The sequence below is a fragment of the Phocoena phocoena genome, chromosome 1 (assembly GCF_963924675.1).
Source record: "Phocoena phocoena chromosome 1, mPhoPho1.1, whole genome shotgun sequence".
Lineage (NCBI taxonomy): Eukaryota > Metazoa > Chordata > Mammalia > Artiodactyla > Phocoenidae > Phocoena > Phocoena phocoena.
The window spans coordinates 21,979,360-22,005,553 of NC_089219.1; the positions used below are offsets into that span (position 1 = coordinate 21,979,360).

A 26,194-nucleotide genomic window follows, 5' to 3' on the forward strand; every position below is an offset into this window, starting at 1 on the left:
GCCTCTGGGCATCGCAGTGGCCTGGAGGGCCCCAATTTGGCTTTGAGGGGACTTTGCCCACCCACAGTGGGTGGCTGTGTTGCAGGAGTTACTTCTTCAGGGTCCCTTGTTGAGACAGAAGGTGGATGTGGGTGTTGTGTCTCTCCTGCTGCCCCAGAGCTGCCACAGGCCTGACGTGAGGCCTGTGCGGAAACACACATCCGCCCCAGGAGACAGGCTCCCCATCCTAGCTTTCGGTCTATGCGTGTTTTATCTTCTCTGGTCATCACTCAATACAGGTTGTTGCGTGACTCGGGAGAAGGTTCCACCAAGCCACTTCCCCTGAGAAGTGCCACAAAGACCTTGTGCCTTTAGGTAGAGACTGGGTGGCACCATCCTAGCTTAAAAGTCTATCCCAAAGATGGTGCCACACAGCAAGGGGAGCATCCCTTTTCCAAAACCCCTTCTCTGACTTTTTAGTGATAAAGGGAGTGGTTGCCCAAAACTTTAGGACTTACTCATTTGGGACTGCTGTCCTGGTAGGATGAACTGGGTGGCTCAGTGTCAACCCCCAAGGACTGCCCCTGGCCCTGACATTCCTTCCAGAGCTGTCAGACGCAGGCGCTCGGGATGAGGTTACCAACCAAGGTTATTATGGCATGTGACCAAAGGTGGCTGAAAGGGCTCATTCAAGTTCTGGATTTCCCAGCAGTCTGGCTCTACCCAGCATCGACACCTTGGTGAGGCAGCCTCCATACCTAATGGGCCACCAGTGCCCAAGGAGCAGATGCCAGGGTCGCATCAGACACCCCTTCCTCCCCCAGGTCACTCCATGATGTCCATGGAGGATAAGCCTCTGGGCTCCAAACAATCCGGGCCTAATCTTTGAGGGAATTGACAGGGACCTGTTTGAGCGGCATGACCACTTCGGTGCCTGTCTCCATGGTGGCCCGGGAGCATTTCCGGCTGCTGCGCATACTGTAGAACTTCTCCGTTAGGTGCTTACGGAACTTCTTGGTGAGGAAACAGTAGATGATGGGGTCTAAGACACAGTTGGTACTAAGGAGGCAGAGAGTGACCTGATGTGCATCGTTCATAGCCTGGTGGGAGCTGCTGTTCCGGAAGCCCAGCTCAGCCAGGGTCCAGGGCAGCTGTACAATGTGGTGGGGCACAAAGCAGATGATGAACACAGCCAGCACCGTGCAGACCATCCAGAGCGCCCGGCACTTGATCTCGGCGTTGTGCTGCATCTGCATCGGCTGCGTGAGCAGCGTGACGATGATGACCAGGTTGCAAACGAGGATGATGAGGAAGGTGAGGAAGAAGCTGAACACGAGGAAGATGTGGATGATGAGGACTGGGATTCTGCCCTTCTCGTAATGCTCAAAGCAGCGTGTGATGTTGCCTGAGCCCGTCTTGTTGGGCACTGTGTTGGTGGAGTCCAGGATGAGGTAGTAGGATGCAGCGGCCACAATGGCCACCCAGATGATCAGGGACAAAAGGATGCCACGCTTGCGGGTGGTGACCTGAACCGTCTTGATGGGCTGTGTGACAGCCTGGAAGCGGTTATAAGTGATGACGGCCAAAAAGGCCACTGAGCAGTAGGTGTTAATGAAGAAGAAGCAGCCAGCGAGGTTGCACAGGAATTCAGGAAGAATCCAGTTGCCCTCGTTGTAGTAGTAGATGATCCACAGGGGCAGGGTGACCAGGAAGAGCAGGTCAGCCATGGTGAGGTTCACCATGAAGATCTTTATCTCATTGAATTTCTTGGAAGGGTACAGGTGGGCAAAGACCCACAGCACATAGCTGTTGGCGAGGACCCCCAACACAAAGATGATGCTGTAAAAAATTGGGAAGAGGGTGTATCGGAACTCAGAATCCACACGAGAGGAATCATTTGCCTCCATCACGGTGGGCTGGAGTGGGCAGCTGGTTATAGGATCCTACCTGTGCCTGGAAGACCACACAGAGATTCTGGTTAATGAAGGGCTAACAAGGGACCAACCGATTTACTCAGTTCCAAGACTCCCATTTTGCACATTTTAAACACTCTAAAATTGGTGGCATTTTCCAATTAATTGGCTTTTTTTTTCTTCCTACATAAAATAATGGTGTGTTTTTTAAATGAATGGCCTCTGACATTCAATAAAATCAGTGGCAGTTCAGTTTCTTTTCTCTTGTTCCATTTAAAAATATACTTTTTTATTCTTTAGCTTGTTTTGACTTAGAGTTTTAGATAATCTATTCCTGGTGATGAAACAGATGGAAATTAAATTTTTTTTAATTTAAATTCTATGGTTTTTAATTTCTGACAAAATTTGAATATTGTTCTATTGATGAAATTTGAGATAAAAATTTTGATGGTAAAATGCCTTATGTTAAAAAATAATTCACATGCCCATACAAAATCTAGAAAATACACAGATGTATATTAGAGTCACCCAGAGAATGAAATAGTAGCTATATATTAGAAAGAATGAGTTAGATCTGATTGTACTGCCATGTAAAGTTGTCCCTGGATAATATTGTTAAGTAAAACAAAACAAAGCAAAAAAGTTGGTATGACCCCATTATGTACTTGTATATGATATAGAAAATGATCTAGAAGGATACCCCTCAAAGCGATGACAGTGGTGAAACCTCTGGAAAGGTGAGGTGGGCTTGGTGGGAAGTATAATTACTTTACCTTCTTTTTTGTTTGTTTAAACATTTTAGGAGTGTGCATTGCTTTAGTAATTAAAATTTTTTAAGTATAATTTTAAAAGAAAAGTATACAATGGAGAAGCCCAATAGACAATACTTTAACCAAGTAAACAAGAGTAGCAGCATCATTAGTAAGACATGTCAACATCATGTACCCCTGGTACGATGTACTGACAACGACACAACACCACTTCTGTGGTATTCTTGCCCAAAATGCATAATCTCAATTTAGCCATGAGAAAACATCAGACAAAGCCAAATTGTGCGACATTCTACAAAATGACTGATCAATAGTGTCAGGGTCACGAAAGACAAGGAAAGACTGAGGAACTATCATAGATCAGAGGATATAAAGGAGACATAGGACAACTAAGTGCAAAGTGGGATCCTGGATTGTACCCGGGAACAGAAATATTGTTAGGGGAAAACTGGTGAAGTTCAAATAAGGTCTATAATTTAGATAATACTGTAAACATGTTCATTTCCTGGTTTTGATCATTGTACTATGGTTTTATAAATTGAGAATGTTGGGTAAAGGGCATATAATGAACTCTTTGTACTATTTTGCAACTTTTTTGAAGGCCTAATATTATTTCAAAACAAAAAGGTGTTTGTTTTAAGTACAGTTGACCCTTGAACAACACAGGTTTGAACTGTGTGGGTCCACGTATACATGGATTTTTTTTTTTGATTAATACAATACAATACAATACAAAAATACAATACTACACGACCCATGGTTGGATGAATCCACAGATACGGAACCCCACAGAAGGAGAGACAACTGTAAAGTTATAAGAAGATTTTCAACTGCGGGGAGGGTGGCGCCCCTAATTCCTGTGTTGTTCAAGATTCAACTATATATGAAAGAAGATTAAAAGTAGCTATAATCGCACTACCCAAAGTCTGGTTCATTTCCAACAGCTCTTTGTCCCCATCCACTGTCCAGAAAAACCAGTTCCTCCCTCCCCTCTTGTCCCTCCCACTATGTTGCCATCACGTGAGCCTGGAAGCCCCTCTTTTGTTTGTGTTGCAGCTGAGGGGGATGGGATGGCAAGAGACTCAGGATTAAGCAAGGCCCAAGGCTCATCATATATCGTAGTAGAGTGAAAAGAGCAGGGAATAGGCAGTGAGAAGCAAGGAAGACAATTAACACTTAAGAGCATCTCTTTTGGAGCCAGGCACCCTGCTCAGTGCTTCCACACCCACTACCTCCTTTGAGTCTCGCAAAAGCCCTTTGAGATAGGAAGTAAGATCCCCATTTTACAGAATAGGAAATGGAGTATAGGGTGGTTATGTGACTTGTCCAAGGTCACACAGCATTAAGGGATGTAGCCAGGATCTCAAATCTAGCTCTGTCTTCATATGTTCATTCATACATTCAACCAAAAATATTTCTGAGCACCAACGGCGTGTCAGGCTCACTGCCAAACACAGGAGAGCCAGGGTGAACATGACCGACAGGACCCTGCCTTCAGGGAACTTAGAGTCTCGTGGGGGCGATAGACAAAAGCAGTGTAAACAAACATAGCTGCTATACAAAGAAAATAGGGTGCTGACATGGAGAAGAAAACAGAGATCTACTTTTTTTAATATAAATTTATTTATTTTTGGCTGCATTGGGTCTTTGTTGCTGCACACGGGCTTTCTCTAGTTGTGGCGAGCGGGGGCTACTCTTCTTTGCAGTGAGCGGGCTTCTCATTGCAGTGGCTACTCTTGTTGTGGAGTACGGGCTCTAGGCACGTGGGCTTCAGTAGTTGCAGCACATGGGCTCGGTAACTGCAGCTCACGGGCTCTCGAGCGCAGGCTCAGTAGTTGTGGCACATGGGCTTAGTTGCTTTGTGGCATGTGGGATCTTCCCCGACCAGGGATCAAACCCGTGTATCCTGCATTGGCAGGCGGATTCTTAACCACTGCGCCACCAGGGAAGTCCCAAGATATCTACTTTGAAAGGAGGTGACATTTCCATTGAGGCCTGAAAGAAGAGCCTAGGAAGAGAGTTCCAGGCAGAGGGAACTGCATGAGTCTAGCACTATGGCCGGAAAGAGATTGGCAGGTTCCAGGAACTGGAAAAAAGGCCACCTGATGGCCCTTGCCCTGACCTCTGGCTGCCACTCCACCCTCATCTCATGCCACCTTCTCACCAGGTTCCAGCCAAAATGGACTTCCCAGGTGGGTCTTCAAACTCACCCAGAACTCTCCTGCTTCAGCCTGCACACATACCGTGCCACTGCCTTGAACATGCTTCCCTATCCACACCCCACTGCCACCTGGCTAACTCCAACTCATGTTTCAGACCTTAGCTGAATTTCACTTCTTCAGGGAGGTCTTCAATGACCTCCAGGTCAGGTCAGGTCCCATCTCAAAACTCCCTATACTTCTTCTTAAATCTTAGCACAATTGTAATCGAATTCACGTTTGTATGATCGTTTCACACTCTCCCACTTGACTGTGAGCACTGGCAGATCAAGGACCTTATCTGCCTAATCAACACTATTCCCAGCACCATGAATCAATAAATAAAAGGAATGGGTAATAAGCCTTGTTAATTACACCCACCCCTTAGGGAGCCCCAGAACAGTGGAAACACTTGAAGAAGTCTATAGATACTTACAGGTGAGTTTAAAGAAACCACTGGCTGTAATTAGAATTTTTCTCTTGATTGAGAAAAATTTTGTTCTTTGTTCTATTTAGTATATGGTGGTGGTTTGTCTACGTTAATTAAATAAATGTAGGTTCAATTATTCCAAGAAATCATTGCGATTCCTTTAAAAACAAAAAACTCACCCTCAAGTTGCATTGTGAATTACATAGTTGATTTGAATTACATACTTTTATTCTGCTTCCTCAGCAGCAAATTGCTAGCTTCTACTCAGCTGGGATCTTTTCCACTCCTAAAGATGACCCTGCCATCTGATCCCAAAGGTGTAAGACAATAACTCTCAAAGGGTGGTCCATGTAAATGAGGGATGAGAGAGGAGGTCTATCTCTGAAAACTTTCAGGGAATCCATGAGGTCAAAATGATCATCATAATAATACCAAGCCATTATTTGTCTTCTTCACTGAGTTGACTGACATTTGCGCCGACAGTACAAAAGGGTGAGCAAAACTGCTGGCTCCTTAGCACCAGTCAAGGCAGGGACACCAAACTATCATAGGAGTCATATCCTTCACAGCTATGCATTCAGTGTAAAAAAAAAAAAAAAAAAAAAAAAAGCCAATTTCACTTTATTTTTAATTATATATTTTTAATAAATTTTAAAATTCTTATTATTTTTGGCTGCATTAAGTCTTTGTTGCTGGACACAGGCTTTCTCTAGTTGTGGCAAGCGGGGACTACTCTTTGTTGCAGTGAGCGGGCTTCTCATTGCGGTGGCTTCTCTTGTTGTGGAGTACGGGCTCTAGGCACGCGGGCTTCAGTAGTTGTAGCACATGGGCTCAGTAGTTGCAGCTCGAGGGCTCTTCCCGGACCAGGGCTCGAACCCATGTTCCCTGCATTGGCAGACGGATTCTTAACCACTGCGCCACCAGGGAAGCCCAGTACACATCCTTTTAATAATCTGTGTATCGGAATGGGAAATACACATGAAACATCTCTGCTGCAAACTGGAGTAGAGTGGTTGTCTTCAGAAAAAGACCCAATGCCATTGTTTGAGTTGTGAGCTGAGCTGTTTTTTGGGTCATCATTATCACTTGAAAAAAATGACTGGCAAACTATGGCTTTTCAGAGACTTGGGTATCTGGCAGACTTTTTTCTCAAAAAGTCACTATAGAAATAAAGCGATCCTGTCACTTCAAGTAAAACCGATGATGGGATTTTGCTGCCATGATTAAAATTTGAACTTCCAAGAAAAGATTAAAATGTTTGGAAAATCTGTATCTGCCAGCACGAGCTTGACAGCTTTCCAATATCCAAAGAATTTTCTGATGAGATTGGTAGTGATATTAATTAATACAATTGTTTGATATCTTATAATGAAAAGTCAATATCTGGAAGACCTGTATATCTCGGTGAACCAATATTTTCCAAATGAGGAAATCATGATGTTTCAAAATCACATAGAGGTAAAAGATTCAAAGGGCAAGATAGACCAATACATTGCCTTGTTCACGGATGACAAAAAGGTTGTTGATATGATTCAGTATACATTGCAACTAACTTTTAAGAAACTACCATTTGTGGAGTTCTGATGTAGAATCAAAGAAGAGTGTCACCAATTATCTGAAAAAGCCATTAAAATATTCCTCCCTTTACAAATACACATACCTCTGTGTGAGGGCAGATTTTCTTCGTATACTTTAACCAAAACAACGTATCACAATAGACTGAGTGCGGAAGTGAATATGAGAATCCAGCTGTCTTCTATTAAACCCAACATTAAAGAGATGGGGGGGAAAAAATGTAAATCAATGTTACTCTTCTCCCGAAATTGTTTATGTTTTGAAAACTTTTGTTATTTTCCACTAAAAGCATTATTTATGTTAACATGAAACGAGTTTATTATTGGTTTTTACATTTAAAAACAAAAATTTTTAGAATGTCTTAGTTTTCATTTTGAAGACGGTAAATATTGGTAGGTATACCCATGTAAACAAAAGTTCTCTGGGGCCCTCAATAAGTTTTAAGAATATAAAGAGATCCTGAGGCCAGAAAATTTGAAAATCAATGCTCCACAGTCTCAGTTCACCACCCCGTCCCGTCCCCCCATTTCCTTTGAGCCTAAGACGCCCATTCATCTGGGACTGGCCTTGTTTCTTTTTCCTGCTGGACCCTTGTGCCTTAGGGGACCCTGTTCCTGGGGCCTGAGAGGTGGGGGTGGGGAGCAGCCCACAGCTGGGAGGTATGTGGTGCTCACTCTGGGCCTTTGAGGAAGTCACATCCCTATCCACCCCCAACACCCTATCCCCACCCCTAAGTAAGTCCTGTCCTCTTCTTGGGTTTAGGCTCCAGCACACTGGAGTAGAGACAACTGTCCTCCAGAAACTGTCCTTCTCCTGGCAAAGGACTCCACTCAGGACATCCTCCTGGTCCCTGCCCCTTATGCCACCCCTGCCCAGGTCTGTTGAGAAAGTCTTCCCATGAGGATCAGGATTTGAATAAGTCTCATGACGTGCTCACCTGGGCACAAAATTTAAGGGAGCGCCCAAAACCTCAGTAATCAAGATAAATAATATTTGGATGCAATCATTTGAAGAATCAAAATCAGTATTACTGATGCCTCCTTTTGCCCCAGGCTCTAATACGGCCCTGCCTGGCACTATTATGATCCTGTCTTCATTTAAACTTTTGGTATTTTGTTCATCATGGATTTCGAGGGGTTTGGGGTTTTTTTTTTTTTGGTATTAATTGATTTAAGAAAAAAATAGTCTCACCATGTGAATGGGGCACACACAGAATAGCCCAGCTCACCCGTTCAGTCACTCATTCATGCCTTTTCTGGACAAGCTCACTGCTGCTGGCCTGGGCAGAGTCCTGAGGTTTCTGAGAACAGACCTCGTCTTTGTCCTTCAGTGGCTCACAGGCCATTTCGCAAGAGAGAGATTCAGAAATAGATAGGTGCTTAGTGTTAGGATGGTGGAGGTTCTAGATGTCAGGGTCATTCTGAGTGTGCCCGTGACCCAGACTTGACGGTCAGGAACGACTCCTGCTTATGCTGAAGGAAGACAAGGAGTTAGCCAGATGCAGCTGGGAGAGAGGAAGACGTCTGGAAGAACAGGAGAGGATGTGCCTTGTTCTCAGGGAAATTGAGAAGTTTGGTTTGGCTAAAACTTAAAAGGTGGGTGGGGTGGTGGTAAGGAGAGACAGGACCTACAAAGCAAGCATCAGTCAACTGAAGTAGTCTTTCATACTAGGCTAAAGGAGTTTGTATGTGATTCTGCTGGAAATGGGGAGTCATTGAAGGATGTGGAGTTTCAGATTTGTGGAATATGGTTTTGACTGTTGTGTACAGAATGAATTGGAGGGGCCTCAGGTCAGAGGCAGGGAGATAACAAAGAGATAACTGCAACTGTCCAGAGCACCAAAGGGAAGCTTGGAACATGGCAGGGAGGATGGAAATGGATGGCTGTGAGAATGATTTGGGAGATGGAATGGACAGAACTTAGAGATGCATGGGATAGTGGTTGAGAGAAAGGGAGGAGACACGGATGGCCAGGTTTTCTGGCCCAGATGAATGGAGCTGGGTGGTGTCTGTCTTCACTGAGATGACACTGAGGAGGAAGAGTGTGGGGCGTAGAGGATGAACTTCGTAGGGGCCATATCACAGGTGGAGTGCCTGAGAAACACCCAGGAGGATCCAGGGTTAAACCCTGAAGAGCCCAACATTAAAAGAGAATGGACTTCCCTGGCAGTCCAATTGTTAAGACTCTGCACTTCCCTTTCGACAAAATTCAACACCCATTTACGATAAAAACCCTCCAGAAAGTAGGCATAGAGGGAACCTACCTCAACATAATACAGGCCAAATATGACAAACCCACAGCCAACATCATTCTCAATGGTGAAAAACTGAAAGCATTTCCTCTAAGATCAGGAAGAAGACAAGGTTGTCCACTCTCACCACTATTATTCAACATAGTTTTGGAAGTCTTAGCCATGGCAATCAGAGAAGAAAAAGAAATAAAAGGAATCCAAATCAGAAAAGAAGAAGTAAAACTGTCACTGTTTGCAGATGACATGACACAATACATAGAGACTCCTAAAGATGCCACCAGAAAACTACTAGAGCTTATCAATGAATTTGGTAAAGTAGCAGGATACAAAATTAATGCACAGAAATCTCTTGCATTCCTATACACTAGTGATGAAAAATCTGAAAGAGAAATTAAGGAAACACTTCCATTTACCACTGCAACAAAAAGAATAAAATACCAAGGAATAAACCTACCTAAGGAGACAAAAGACCTGTATGCAGAAAACTATAAGACACTGATGAAAGAAACTAAAGATGATACAAACAGATGGAGAGATATACCATGTTCTTGGATTCTTGGAAGAATCAACATTGTGAAAATGACTATACTCCCCAAAGCAATCTACAGATTCAATGCAATCCCTAACAAACTACCAATGGCATTTTTCACAGAAATAGAACAAAAAATTTCATAATTTGTATGGAAACACAAAAGACCCCAAATAGCCAAAACAATCTTGAGAAAGAAAAACGGAGCTAGAGGAATCAGCCTCCCTGACTTCAGACTATACTACAAAGCTACAGTAATCAAGACAATATGGTACTGGCACAAAAACAGAAATATAGATCAATGGAACAGGATAGAAAACCCAGAGATAAACCCACGCACATATGGTCACCTTATTTTTGTTAAAGGAGGCAAGAATATACAATGGAGAAAAGACAGCCTCTTCAATAAGTGGTGCTGGGAAAACTGGACAGCTGCATGTAAAAGAATGAAATTAGAACACTCCCTAACACCATACACAAAAATAAACTCAAAATGGATTAAAGACCTAAATGTAAGGCCAGACACTATCAAACTCTTAGAGGAAAACATAGGCAGAACACTCTATGACATAAATCACAGCAAGATCCTTTATGACCCACCTCCTAGACACATGGAAATAAAAACAAAAATAAACAAATGGGACCTAATGAAACTTCAAAGCTCTTGCACAGCAAAGGAAACCCTAAGCAAGATGAAAAGACAATCCTCAGAATGGGAGAAAATATTTGCAAATGAAGCAACTGACAAAGGATAAATCTCCAAAATTTACAGGCAGCTCATGCAGCTCAGTATCAAAAAAACAAACAGCGCAATCCAAAAATGGGCAGAAGACCTAAATAGACATTTCTCCAAAGAAGATATACAGATTGCCAACAAACACATGAAAGAATGCTCAACATCACTAATCATTAGAGAAATGCAAACCAAAACACAATGAGGTATCACCTCACACCGGTCAGAATGGCCATCATCAAAAAATCTACAAACAATAAATGCTGGAGAGGGTGTGGAGAAAAGGGAACCCTCTTGCACTGTTGGTGGCAATGTAAATTGATACAGCCACTATGGAGAACAGTATGGAGGTTCCTTTAAAATCTAAAAATAGAACTACCATACAACCCAGCAATCCCACTACTGGGCATATACCCTGAGAAAACCATAATTCAAAAAGAGTCATGTACCACCATGTTCATTGCAGGTAGGAACAGGATGGTCAAGATGGAGGAGGAGGACCAGGGGACCACCACGCAAGACCTGACAGAAGAAAGTTTCAAGAGTGTGGCAGCAAGTGGCCAACGGTGTGAAAAGCCTCAGTGAGATCCAGCACAATGAAGACAGGAAAGCAAACACTGCACAGGGCCACTCAGAAATCTATCTCCCTGATCAGACGGACAGTAGTTTCCTAAGTATGCGTTCAGGAGTGAATGAGAGGCAAGGAAGCGGAATGTCAAGTCCTCATTCGAGAAGCTGAGTTAAGCAAATAAAGGCTGTGTGTGGACCTTGCGTGTATCTTGATTTAAACAAACTAACTGTAAAATATATATATATATATATATATATATATATATATATATATTTGTTAGGCAACTGGGAGAACTCAAACACAAAGTATCAGATGGAATTAAGAAATCGATGCTGGGAATTCCCTGGCAGTCCAGTGGTTAAGACACAGCACTGGTCGGGGAACAAAGATCCTGCAAGCTGCAAGGCACAGCCAGAAAAAAAAAGAAAAGAAATTGATGCTAATTTTGTGAGGCTGTGATCGTGATATATTGGTTATATCCTTTCAGATTTTTAATTCCTTATCTATTATACACACATACTGAGGAATTTATAGGAAGGATTACACAATATCTCAGTTTTGCTTTAAAATATTCCAGGAAAAACATGCCGGTGTGCTAATCTCAAGTGAGAAGCAGCTTCCCAGGAACCCAACCTGAGACAATGTGTACTCAGGTCCTTCCAAACCCAGAGCTTCCCCAGTCCACACGGCCCTCACAGGAGGCCCAGCAGAGGTAGGCCTCTTCCTTCCAGATACAGGACCAGAATCAGTGTGGACGTCTTGGGCGGAACCCCTGCCTTTGCCAGTAGCCTCGTCCTTGGTGCATCCAATACCCACCACCCAGGCCCTTCCTACTTCTGCTGCCTTCTCTCCAGTCACAGGTCCCCAGGTGACTCCCACTCCCTTGGCCCTCATCCCAAACGTAATGCCCAGATGTCCCTTTGCATCAATAGAACCCTTGAAATCACCCAAAACGTAACCAGCCTAGCCTCCTCTGGGTCTGGGGGCTCATACATCCACGCCTTCATTCATGCTCCCCTCCCTCTCTCTGCCCAGCTGACTCCTGATCATCCTTTAAGGCTGTTCAGTCCTTCTTTCCTCCAGGTAGTTTTTCCTAAGCCTCTCAGACTCTTTCACATCCTGCCTCTCCCCCAAGACCCGGTTAAGTGCCCATCCCCTGGGCTCCCAAAGCTCACTGAAATTGCCTGTGTGTGTCCTCCTGCCAATAGGCCTTAGCTTCTTGAGGAATGAGCCCATGTCCATTCCTTCACCTGACATCCTGCTGACTGCCCGGCACTGTGTTGGGGACACTACGGGAATAAAACAGGCAAGATTCTGGCCCTTGAGGAGCTTATACTCTAGTCATAGAAAACAGACAAAAATAAGTACAGAGATAAATGAACAAGGTAATTTCAAATTGTGATGAATTCAATAAAAGAAATAAAAATAGTGATATGATGAAGATTGGATAGAGGGCTACTTAAAATAGAGTGACCAGGGAAGGCTTCTCAGAGGAGGTGACGTATAAATGAAACTAGAGGCAGATATACCATGAAGCCAAGGAATTAAGCTTTAAGACCCCTTCCTAGGCCTTGTTCCTAATTGTATATTTATAATTTTGTGTCTCTTAAAGAGGGGCCCACATATTGTATAAGCTTCAGAGTCCTACAAAACCTATGTCTTCCCCTGGCTAAAATCTAAAACGTGAAAAGGAACAAGTCAAGAGAAAATCTAGAAGAAGCATATTCCAGGCAAAGGGTATCATGTGCAAAGGGCCTGCAGTGGGAATAAGTTCATCATATTCTGAGCTAAAAATACATGTGTCACGTTCAGGAAACCGAAGGGTCAGCGTCCCCAGAGAAATGGGAAGAGTAAGATGAGATCTGAGGGCAACAGACCCCAAATCCCTCCTATGCCATGGTAAGGAGTTTGGGTTTTATTCTATAAACATCAGAGGGCCGCTGGACTATGTCAAGCACATGAGCAGCAGGATCTCTCTCTCCAGCTGCTGGGCAGAGAATAGAGGGTAGGGGACAAGAGTGGAAGCAGAGAGACGATGTCAGAGGCAAGAGATGGTGGTGACGTGGACCAGAAAGTAGCATTTCCGATTCCTCTCTCCATCCCCAGCACCCAGCACAAGCTTGGCCAGAGTAGGAGCTTAACAAACATTTGTCTTGTGAACAAATATCTAGCAACTAGCAAGATTGACTCTTTTGTGAGGGCTGCAAGAGGGCTGACCCAAGAAGATGGTAGAGGCCTGATCTCTCCAGTGACAAAAGAGCACCAGTGGCTGCCTGCTCCCCAGAGCAGCCTCCAGGCAAGGCAGAGTGAGCCCTCTACAACCTCATTTACTCAAAGTGTGGTCCTTGCACCAGCAGCAGCAACATCACCTGTGACCTTGTTAGAAATGTAGAACCTGACTCTACCTCAGGCCTGCTGTTTCAGCATCTGTATTTTAACAAGATTCCCCGGTGATTCACGCGCACACTGAATTTTGAGCAGTGCTGTGCCTCCACACGCTGTCAGCCACGTACTTGCCTGTTCTAACACCTTCCATGGCTCCCCATTGCCCAGGACCAAGTGCAAGCTCCTTCCCCATCTCATCTCCCACCAGCCTCTACTACCACTCACCCTTTACTCCAGCCACAATGAACTTCTTGCTGCTTCTCTAAAAACTATTTCTCCTCAAACCTCTGTGCCTTTGCACATGTTGTGGCCCCTACTGAGAATGCCTTTTGCCTATTGCCTTACCTAGCAAAATCTTACTCATCTTTGAAGACCTAATCTAATGAGTGCTTCCTCCGGGACACCTTCTCTCTTTGCCCCAGGCAGAATGAGTTGCCTCCTTCTCTGGGTTGCCATTCCTCAGCATAGCATCTGACACTGTATGTTGTAAACACTGATCTCTGTGCCTTTCCTCGCCAGGCTGAAAGCTTCTTGAGGGCAGAGACTAGATCATTTTTATCTCTTTATCTTCAGTGTCAGACATTAAAGACTGAATGAATGAATGACCAAGCCCTGACAATTATTCAGAGGAAACTAGTATGAAGGAAAGGTGTCCAGTCTCTCTGGGGGGAAAAGGCAGGGTAGGAAAAAGGCCTCTGGAGTCAGAAAGACCTGGGTTCTTAACTGGCTCTGCCATTTACTTGCTGTGTGACCTTGGGCAAGTGACTTCACCTCTCTGAGCCTCAGTTTCTTCATCTGCAAAATCTTATAAGCCAAACAATGTTTCCAAAGATAAGCATGCAAAGTAGCCACAAATGGCCAGGACTTCCTCTCACTATTGGCCCAGTCACTTGGAGCCAGGGGAGGGGACTGTGGATCACCAGTGACCCCAGGGACTCTAACCCACATACTGGCTTTCCTGCCAGCTCCAGACAGGGTGTTGGGCTAATGCCAACAAAGCTTTCAACGCCTCAAAAGGGAAGGAGCATTCGGAGGGAGAAGGAAGAGGTGACTCAGACCACTCAACTTAACATGTGGGCAGGGCTCCCTGATGGATCAAGGCCAGGCAGCAGGCCCAGGCCCAGCATTTAGCTGGGGGGTGGGCTAGGGGGGCATAAATATTTATGGAGACAAGAAGAATTCTACCACCCTCTGCCCTGCAGAGTATTCAGTCCCAACTCCCACTGACTGCCATTCCCATACTGTCTGCAAACAATCCCAGCCCCTTAGGGGACCTAGAGAAAGGGTTCCCATCCTCAGCTGGACAGTCAGAGGGACCACTGAGATCTGGGCAGAAGGAATTACGTGCTGATTACTTCCCCAGTGTGGACTGTGGGTTGGGACGTTGGGTTTACCAGTCAGACTGGCCCCTAACATTTGTGGGGCCATTTGGGGTCAAAAGTACAGATATCTAAATATTTATAAGCTATAAATCAGTCATATCTAACTTCATGCGCATTCCATGAATCAGCAGCTCCTCGCAGCCTGGCAAGCCTGGGAGCATGGGAGGGGCACTGGCTCCAAATGGGCACTCCCTCCGGGATCCAAGGACTCTGTGCTCTGTGGGGGAGGGCATGACTGGAGGGGAGCCAGAGCCAGCCCACCTAAGCTCAGGGCACTGGGCATCATTTACTGATTAAATGAACAGACACCTCTTACCCATGATCGTATTTCCTCCTCAAATCAGCCTTGCAAGGTGAGTTTTACAAAATGCCCATTTTTCCAGCAAAAAAAGGGAGGTCAGAGAAGGAAACAGACTTGTCCACAGTCACATAGCTGGGAAGTGGCCAGTGAGATTTTGAACTCCAAGGCCCATCCTGTCTCTCCCAGGCCGAGCTGTGGCCCCTGGTGGAAGCAAACGACTCCTTGGCCAGCTCATCCACTCACAGACCTGTCCTATTGCCTGAGAACAGGCGCTTCAGAGGCTGCAAGGCCCCGGGAAGAGTTGCCTTCGACCTGGGGCCCTGCTTTTACCTTTGCTCCCCAAAGTGGGGAATTGAACAGGGCAAAGGCAGGGGAGGGACTGCTCTGCATTCATCTAACTCCTGCCAGGCAACGTTGAAGCTGGAATCAAATCCTGGTTCAAACATTAAACTCACCCCATGACTCTGTGTCTCTGTCTCTTCACTGGTAAAATGAGGATTTAAAAATGGGCCTAAGAGAAAAGGAAATTAAGAAAGTAATCCCATTTATGATACCACCAAAAAGAATAAAATACTTAGGAATAAACTTAACCAAGGAGGCAAAAAACTTGTACACTGAAAACTACAAAATATTGCTGAAAGGAATTAAAGAAGACACAAATAAATGGAAAAACATCCTGCAGTTATGGATTGGAAGACTTAATATTGCTAAAATGTCCATACTACCCAAAGTGATCTACAGATTCAATGCCCTATTAAAATCCCAATGGCATTTTTTGTAGAAATAGAAAAAATAATCCTAAAATTCATAAGGAATCTCAAAGTACCCCCAGGAGTCAAAACAATCTTGAGAAAGAAAAACAAAGCTGGAGGCCTCACACTTAATGATTTCAAAACATATTACAAAGTACAATAATCAAAAGAGTGTGGTATTGACATAAAAACAGACATGAAGACCAACGGAACACAACAGAGAGCCCAGAAATGAATCCCTACATATATGGTCAAATGTTCTTTGACAAAGGTGCCAAGACTACACCATGAGGAAAGGATAGTCTCTTCAACAAATGGTATTTGGAAAACTGGATATCCACATGCAAGAGCATGAAGATGGACCCTTATCTTAAACCACATACAAAAATTAACTCAAAATGGATTAAAGACCTAAACATAAGACTGGAAACTATAAGATTCCTAGAGGAAAACCTAGAGGGAAATCATCATGACATTGGAATTGGCAATGATTACTTGGGTATGATACCAAAAGCACAGGTAACAAAAGGAAAAATAGACATTTGGAACTATATCAAACTTAAAAACTTCTGTGCAGTAAAGGAAACAATCAACAGAGTAAAAGCCAACCTACCAAACTGTAGAAAATATTTGCAAATAATATAAGGGATTAATATTCAGAATATATAAAGAACTCTTACAACTCAATAACAACAAAAAAAATTAAAAATGGGCAAAGGACTTGAAGAAACATTTCTCCAAAAATATACAAACGGCCAACAAGCATATGAAAAGATGGGGAGGGATGGATTGCGAGTTTGGGATTAGCAGATGCAAACTATTATATATAGAATGGATAAACAACAAGGTCCTACTATATAGCACAGGGAACTATATTCAATATCCTGTGATAAACTATAATGGAAAATAATATATATATACATATATATGTATAACTAAATCACTGTGCTGTAGAGCGGAAATCAACACAACATTATAAATCAACTATACTTCAATAAACTAAATTTTTTTTTAATTGCCAAGAGGCAGGGGGGAAAGAAAGCATATGAAAAGATGCTCAACATCACTAATCATCAGGGAAATGCAAATCAAAACCACAATAAGATATCACCCATTAGGATGGCCTCAATCATAAAAGCAGAAAATAACAAGTGTTAGTGAGGATGTGGAGAAATTGGAACACTCACACACTCACTGTCAGTGGGAATATAAAATGACGCAGCCACTATGGAAAACAGTGTGGAGGTTCCACAAAAAATTAAAAATAGAACTCCCAAATGATCTAGAAATCTCACTTCTGGGTATATTTCCAAAAAAAAATTGAAAACAGGATCTTGAAGAAGTATTTGTACACCCAGGTTCACAGCAGCACTAGTTACAATAGCCAGGAGATAGAAGCAACCTAAATGTCCATCAACAGATGAATGGATAAACAAAATGTGGTACAATGGAATACTGTGCAACCTTAAAAAGGAAGGAAATCCTGTCCTATGCTACAACATGAAAGAAACTTGAGGATATTAATAAGTGAAATAAATCACAAAAAGACAATATTGAATGATTCTACTTATATGAGGTTTCTAAAGTAATCAAACTCACAGAAACAGAAAATAGAACGGTGGCTGCCAGGGGCTGGAGGGAGGGAGAAACAGGGAGTTGATGTTCAATGTGTACAGAGATTCAGTCATGCAAGATGAAAAAGTTCCAGAGACCTGTGGTGTAACATGTGCATATAGTTAACAATACTTTAAAATTGTTAAGAGGGCGAATTCCTCTTACATGTTTTTTACCACAATAAAAACAATTTTTAACGGGTCTCAGAGATGGCAGATTTGAAAATACATTGTATAATTTTTAACTTGGAATCATATGACTCGGCTTTTTTATTTAATGGTTGTGTGACATTTGGTAAAACTGCTTCCCCTCTTTGGGCCTCATCTATAAAATGAGGACAATAACACATCTACCCTATAGAGCTCTTTGTGAGCACCCAGCAAGATAAAGGATATAAAGTATTTGGGAAAGGACAGTGGTTAAGATCACAGACTCTGGCGTCAGACAAACCTCCGTTCAAATCCTGTCTCTGTCCTGGCTTCACGACCATGGTCAAGCTTATCATTCTCTGAGCCTCAGGTCCTTCCCCTGTAAATGGAGCTGATAATATTTCAAGCACATAGCTCCCAGCATGGTGCGAAGATTCAATGAATAATGTAACACAATTTCAGGTATTCATGATCAACAGCTCTAAAAAGCTGTATCTACAGGAAATCCAGACAATCAGTTGATTAGATCAGATCAAATGTTTCTCAAAATAGCACCACTGTCATTGCAACCGTTCACATCTAGCTCATCCCAAGTTTACCCCAGCTTGAAGCCACCTATATCAAGCTTCCAGATATATCATTAACCCTGAAAACTTCTGGGAACCAGTCACATCTTTTTATGGCAGCTAGAGACAGTTGGCAAAATGCTATCAGCCAATTCTCGCCCAAGACAATTTCACCTCCATAAGCCTCTGTTCATTCATCTGTTTAAAAAAAAAAAAAAGAATCCTAACACTACATCATAGCATTTTTGTAAGGATTAAATGGAAAATGCCTGATCTATAATAAGAGCTCAGTGAATGCTAGCTACTGTTAGTCTTACTTCTCTGCCCCAGAAAGGGTTAGAGGCGCCACCTTTGGTTCCCGTAACAAATCACACTGCATTATAATGGCTGTTGATTTCTCTTTCCCTTCCGGGCTGGGAACTCCCTGCGTACAGGTCCTCAGGCATTACACACACACACACACACACACACACACACACACACACACACACACACAGAGTCACATTGTCCCTCATCCTTCACTTCCAAACTTCTCACACCAGCTTCAGCCACTCCCAGCCCTTAGATTCCCTGGGACCAATAACACACCAAAGTTCAGGGACTTCCCTGACGGTCCAGTGGTTGGGACTCCACGCTTCCACTGCAGGGGGCACGGGTTCAATCCTCGGGGAACTAGGATCCTGCATGCCATGTGGCGCGGCCAAAAAGTATAAATAAATAAATTAATTAAATAAAGGTTTAAAACACCATAGTTTAATCATTTCCCTTCTGTGAGTCCTAGTTTTCACATCAATAAAACGGAAATGATATCAACATTGACCTCACAGTATAGCTTTGAGGTTGAAAGCAGGTAAACTTCTAACATGCTCAATAAATGAGTTACCTCCTATTCTGGCCTCCCCTGATGCTTGACATTTGTGCCCTGGCTTGGCCATGCCTCTGTGCTTCTGGTCATATCCTCTAAAAATTCCCCTCATGGAGTGGTTTCATTACCATTTGTCCAGGAAACAGAAGGATTTGAGGGGCAAATAAAGGGAGCAAGTTTCCTGACCTCTGGGGAATTCTGCACTAGGCTCTACATGGTTTCCAGTACAAGGAGGCTAGCACCACGCTAGGTACATTTATTGGTGGATGAATGGAGCTCATTGTCTGGGAAGAGGTCAGGGACAGGGTCTAGGGCCCCAGAGATGGGGGATGGCCTGGGCATCAGAGTTTCCCAACTTTCCTTCTCACTTGGGGTCCACCTGATCCCAGGTTTATATATTATATTGATGAGACTCAGTCTCTGCTCATCTGATCTAGGACATCTCTGTGGAGTTGGGGGACCCTGAGCCTGGCCTGAGTCTCTCCTTCTGGGTCCAAGATACCCAGGTAGTATCTGTCTGTGAGTCACGCTCTCCCACTTCCTGCCTCCTGGCAGTCAGCCAGGGCAGAGAAGAGGAAGCACCGAAGGAGGTGCTTCTTCCTCTGGGTTTCCCCAGCAAGGGCACACCTCTGTTATACCAGGAATCATTCTGACATCTTCAGGGGCTGGCCCAAGGGAAAATGTAGGTTACAGGACACAGGCCCTGCGGTCACATAGACTCAGATCTGCACCTGGGTCTGCTCTTTCCTAGCTGATCTTCAGTCCTTGAAGCCTCTCTTTCTTCATTTGCAAAATGGTGATAATAGAACCTTCCTCATAGGGTAAGTTATAAGCGCAAAATGAAGCAACTGATGCACAAGGTTATTGATCAAAAACTCTGAGCTCCTCCCCCCGCCTCAGAAAGTGTTTGTTGAATGAATGAATGAATGAGCAAACAAATCAGCAATGTACCAAAGCAGCCACATATCTCCTCCTTTGGAAGCAGCAACCAAGGGTGGCTGAAGAGAAATACGAATTACAATCAGGAATTACGATCAGAGGATCTGGGCTCTGATCTCAGCCAAGCCACCCACCACCTAGAGTGAGTCTCTCCCCAGTTCTAAGCCTTGGGATCTTCATCTGCACACACCCCTCCCCAACCAAACCTCAAACACTATTGGGAAAAGGAAGATGGTTGGGCGTGGTAAAGGGTTTGGTAAAGAGTAAGGCATTTGGGGAATTGAAACGGACTTTATAAACTTTGAAGAGATCTGCAGAAATTTTTGACATGCTTCTCCCATCAGCCAGCTGAGCTCAGCTCCAAACTTAGACCCTGAAGGTCCCCTTCACACACACACACACACACACACACACACACACACACACACACACTCTAAGCACCTGGAACACAGCTTTGTATTCAGTCAAGAGCTAAATCAGAGCTTCCTGAATGCTTGGGGAGAGACTCTGCTGGTCCCCTCATTCTCTACAGATGAGCAAGTGTCTGGGCAGCAGCCTCCATTCACCACACCCACATCTGGACCTGCCAGTGAAGGACAGGGGCTACCAGCCTGTGCTCTGTCCCTACCCCCTGGAACCTGCTGGGGAAGCAGGTTGTGAGCCAGGCACTTTGTACCAGCAACCTGGTTATCCTCTTCATCATCCCCCTGGAAAAACCCAGCATCTAGTGAATTCCTAAGTACGTAGCGCCGTACCAGACCCTTTACCTCTCCTGATCTTCAGGCTGGGGAGACAGCGTTATCCTCATTTGACAATTTGGGAAACGGAGGCACAGAGCGGGGATGTGACATGGTCAAGGCCACACAGCTAGTAAAGCAGATGGCTTCCAGCCCCTGAGATCTAGGTAGCCCCCTCTCATCATCTTCACCACCTCCCAGTGAGGTCTCTGAGGTCACTTCAGCACTGCCTTGGCCTTAGAGAACCAAAGAGGGAAGTAAATTCCCTGGGAAAGTTTGATCACGAGGAATTCCTTTTAAGCAAGAGCCTCTGGGCCTGAAGAAGATGCCAGAACATTCCCTTAAAAGCAGAAACCCTGGGACTTCACTGGTGGTGCAGTGGCTAAGAATCTGCCTGTCAATGCAGGGGACAAGTGTTCAAGCCCTGGTCCGGGAAGATCCCAGTTGCCGCAGAGCAACTAAGCCCGAGCGCCGCAACTACTGAGCCTGCGCTCTAGAGCCTGTGAGCCACAGCTACTGAGCCCGCATGCCACAACTACTGAAACCCACACACCTAGAGCCCAAGCTCCGCAACAAGAGAAGCCACCGCAGTGAGAAGCCTGTGGGCTGCAACAAAGAGTAGCCCCTGCTTGCCGCAACTAGAGAAAGCCTTGCGCAGTAAGGAAGACCCAACGCAGCCAAAAATGAATTAATTAATTAATTTTAAAAATTAAAAATAAACCCCAAAACAGAAGCACTTGTTTGCTTAGGTACAGTCTAGGGGCCATGACCTTGGTCTCCCAAGGACATTGTCACACACCTCCTCCTGGCCTGGCCAGGGCTGGGACGCCTCTTACCTGTCCCGGGGCAGCGGCCGCCTCTGTCAGGTCTGAGGATCTGTCTGCAGCCCCGGCCTCTGTGCTGTCTGGAATCGCAGAAGTGAGGAAACAGAGCACATCCCTACCAAGTCACCCACAGGAGGAAACGTCATGACCCCAGGGCCCCTCCACAGAAACCTCAGAGTTGGGTCACCCAGGCCCTGGGCGCTGCTCGGAGGTTTCTCGCAGAGAAAGGGGCAGGGTGGGGTGTGGGCAGCAGCCACCGAGCAGGGAGCTGGGGAGGAGACAGAGGAGAATCAGACAGGGAGAGAGGAAGAGGGGTGAGAGCGTGCATTCGAGACAGCACATGTGTGAGGGAGAGGGGAGAGGAAACGTGAGCGAGAAAACAGAATAAGAGAGAGAGTCAGGGGAAAGGAGAGATGGAGGGAGACAGGCACACACAGAGAGACAGACAAACGTAAACACAGAGAGAGAGAGCATGAGAGGAATGAGGAGATTTGAGGACAAAAGCCAAGGGAGTTACAGAGAAAAAGATGAGACAGTAAGAGCGCCTGTGTGTGTGTGTGTGTGTGTGTGTGTGTGTGTGTGTGTGTGCGCGTGCATGAGCATGAGAGAAAAGACAAAAGAAAGGGAGAGAAGGAGGAAAGGGAGAGGCAGCTGGAATATAAAGAGGATGAGGAGAAGGGAGGAGCTCGGAACAGCTGCTGTGGTCAGTGCCATGGCCCGGCTGGGCTCCCCTGGCGACCAAGGAGCACCAAGACCAAGGAACCGATGGGGACAGAGCCCTGCGGGGCTGGGATTGCCGGGGAGGAAGGCTCTCAAGACCCGGGGCAGGAATTTGGCAGCGAGTGAGTTAGCTGGAATAGGTGAGGGTGAGTAGGTGTGGGCAACTGAGCAGGTGAACGCAGGTGAGTCTGTCAGTGAGCCTGTGTGTGTGTGAGTGTGCGTGTGTGTGTGTGAAAGTCCGGTGGCAGAGGCTTTTTGTGTGAACAGAGGTGAGAGACGGGCCCAAGCTCCCTGCCTCAGTTTCCAGTCTATTTATCCACTCATTCATTTAACCAATAAACGTTTATTGAGCCCCACAGGCACCGGGCACTGCAGAGGACGCTGTCTAAGGAAGCAAGCCCCTCAGCTGAGAGCCAACCCAAAAGCCTCCTACACAGGGCGGGAAACAGGTCTAGACAGGACCGGGGTCCCACAGCCGGGCAGGTGCAAAGCAGAGGTGGTAGTACGGGCTCCTGACGCCCCATGCAGGGTCTGGCCTCAGCTCTGCCCTGGGTGTCTGGACTGGCCCCCTCCTGCTCTGTGGGACCCCACTGCTGCTCCTTATCAAAGCCAAAAATGGACCTCAAAGGACAAACCACCTTTAACATGTGAAGAACTAGAGCCAAAATCTGCCCCCTCCCCCAGCTGCACCCCATCACACATAGGTGGACACACTCAAACCACCTAAGCACACAACCCTTGCACGCTCACGTACACTCAGTACACACCATCATGCAGAGACACCCCGCCATAATTACATCTCCCTACTCACCTGCACATTCACAAGCTCAGGTGTCACATCTGTCATGCCCTCACTCACAACTGCCCAGCGTCACCTCCTTCCTCGTGCTCATTCACACACTCTCCTCAGATCCTAAGATGTGGCCCAAGCCTCCTGGGAGGGACTTTGAAAAGGCCCAGTTTGGTCATCCCTTCTCGTCTCCCTTGGAGGCATTTTGAGCCTTGAGCACCTGAGACAGGAGCGAACGTGGTGGTCTGTTCATCACGTTCAACCTTCACACAAACTATCCACCAGAGCTGAGGCCCTAGCTCTGCTCCCCAACCCAGATCCTCTTCTCCCAAACTGGCTTCACCTTCTCAGCCATCCCCCAGCCACCACGTTCCAGAGGCACAGAGGGACCTCCAGGATCAACCTTGACCACAGACTGAAGGACACCTGGCTTAACTCCAGGCTCACGCCTGGTTTTCAATAGTCCCTCATGTATGTGCATGGAGCAATCGCAGTTCAGCGCTCTTTGAGATTCTCAATAATCAGGGCAGGTAGGCAGAGGTTATTATGCCCATTTTACAGATGAGGAAACTGAGGTTGACTCCTCTCTCTCACACCCACCTCATTCTGTTACCAATTCCGTCAGTTCTACTTTAAAATATATCCAAATCTGAATCTAATAAAGCCTTTAGATCCGAACTTCAGTTTGTAGGAAATACAGGCAACAGAGGAACAAATTAAAGGGCATTTCAGAGAAGCAATCAGCCAAAACCAGAATGTGAGACCAGGACAATCTACAGGAGAACTGACCCGGCTTCTTCGACAACCACGGCGGGGGGAGGAATGGGGAGGGGGTTTTAATCTAGGAATCCCTAGATTAAAAGAGACTTAAGAGATATAAAAATCAAATGCAGGGACTTCCCTGGCGGTCCAGTGGTTAAGACCATTCTTCCACCATTCCAGCCCTGGTCAGGGAACTAAGATCCTGCATGCCATGCAGCGCAGACCAAAAAAAAAATCAAATGCAACCTGTGGGTCTTGTTTGGAACCCGGATCAGTCAAGTCAACTGTAAAAAGATACATGTATCAGTTAGGGTCCTGGAAAGAGATGGCACACTCAACGTGGGCAATCTGAGGAGGAAGGGATTACTTAAAGAGACGCGGGCAGGTCTAGAGAACCAAAAGGAATAGTGTAGTCGTCCAAGGCTGCCAAGAGTGGGGTGCCCTTTTCATCTGAAGGGCTGAGGAGAGGGGGCAGTTGCTGGAACACAAAGAGGGTAGCTATTTGGAAAAGGCTGCCTGACAAGAGTTGTGACCTTGCATAGGCAGTTGTAGCTGGTCGTCAATGACCAGGCAGAGGGGGAACCAGGACATAAATACCCGAATCTCTCTCTTCTTCCACCCTCTGGTTTCTTACCAGTGCCTCCCATTGGCTGAGCCCAACCAGAAGCAAGGGAGGTGGATAATGTTGTCCATACAGATCAGCCTCTGGGGGCACAGAGTTGGGTGGAGAAGGGTGGAGAGTGGATCTGGAGGGGAAAACAGAAGATATCCAGGACAGACACATTTGAGAAAAGCCCGGAGAATTTCATATGGGCAGGATTTTAGATGGTTCTAAGGGATTTTAAAAATTTTATTAGAGCATAATGGTGGTGTGGTTATATAAGAAAATGTTCATATATATGGAAATATTTAGGGATGAAGTTACAGGGAAATGGTTTAAAATATTACAGTAAAATGAGGGGAGAGAGAGAGAGGAGGGGAGGGGAGGGAAGGGAAGGATGAGAGGAACGAAAGAAAGAAAAAGAGAGAGAGAGAGGCAAAATATTGAATCTAGAGAATGGGTATTTTGTAGGCTGAATATGGTCCTCAGAAATATCAGGTCCTAATCTCTGGAACCTGTACATGTTACCTTATGTGGCAAAGATTTTGCATGTACAATTGAATTATTGCTCTTGAAATGAGGAGATCATCCCGGATTATCCAACTGAGCCTTAATGCAATCACCAGCACCTGAGTAAGAGACGAAAACTTGATACAGACAGAAGAGAAGGCAATGTGGCCACAGAGGCAGAGTGATATGGCCACTAGCCAGGAATACCAGCGGCTGCCAGAAGCTGGAAGAGACAAGGAATGGCCTCTGCCCTAGAGCCTCTGGAGAGAACGCCAAAAAGAAAAAAAAAAGAAACTGATTTTGGAATTCTGGCCTCCAGAATTGTAAGAGAATAAATGTGTGTTGTTTTAAGCTGCCAAGCTTGTGGTCATTTGTTACAGCAGCTGTAGGAAACTAATACAGGTGCACAGGGATTTATTATACTCTTTCCTCTCTTCTTGTGCGTTTGGAAACTTTTCTAATAAAGTTGTGTTTGTACGTGCTCAATTCACAACACTACCTATGAAATAGTCTTGCCAAGGAAAAAGAAACAGAATCAGCAAGTTCAACCACCAGTTTACAGGAAACAGAGAAGAGGAACAGATCATAGGGTACCCTCAGCAAATTCAGACAGCAGTGAACGCACAGAACAAGCAACCTGGTTTCTTCAACAAATAAATTATAAGGGAGAAATAAGATGATGGAAGAACCTATAGATTATGAGAATTAAGAGGCATAGCAACCAAATTGCTATGTGTGAGCCTTTTTGGGATTCTGATTCAAACAAACTAGACAGAGAGTGAGAGAGAGAGAGAGAAGCAAAGGAAGAGAAACTTATGAGACAATCAGAAATTTGAACACATCAGATATTCAATTATATTAAGGAATTAATGTTGATGGTTAGGTTAATGACTTCACAGTTATGTTAAAAAGAATTCTTATCCTTTAGAGAAACATATGAAATATCTACCGATGAAATTATGTATTCGGGATTTGCTTCAAAATAAAATGGGACGTACCTCAACTGAAAAAAATGGGTTGATAATTGTTGAAGTTGGCTGATGGTACGTGGGGATCCATTATACCATTAAGTGCACTCTTGTACGTATTTGTAATTTTTTATAAGAAAAGGGGTTTTTTGTTGTTTGTTCTTTAAAGTAATTCAACAGTTGTTTAGATTTTAGAAGTGAGAACAACAGTGAAAAAGAAAATTGTCTCAATGCTTTATAATGAATAATTGTGTCTTGGGATGGACTTTTCTTATGATAGCGTCTCATTAGGATTTAGGTGCTGTATCTCATACAACATAAATGGAAGTAAAAAACATTGTAACCTGGAAAATTCTGTTAAATGAAAGAAAAGAATAACA

General features: G+C 44.8%; 1 protein-coding gene across 1 annotated transcript; it reads right to left on the reverse strand.

Annotated features, from left to right (window-relative positions):
• Positions 1 to 837: 837 nt before the first annotated feature.
• On the reverse strand, positions 838 to 1,912 carry PTAFR (platelet activating factor receptor). Its single transcript, XM_065888452.1, has one exon. The coding sequence runs from the start codon at positions 1,884 to 1,886 to the stop codon at positions 858 to 860; it is 1,029 nt and encodes a 342-aa protein (XP_065744524.1). The 5' UTR covers positions 1,887 to 1,912; the 3' UTR covers positions 838 to 857.
• Between the last annotated feature and the right edge of the window lie 24,282 nt (positions 1,913 to 26,194).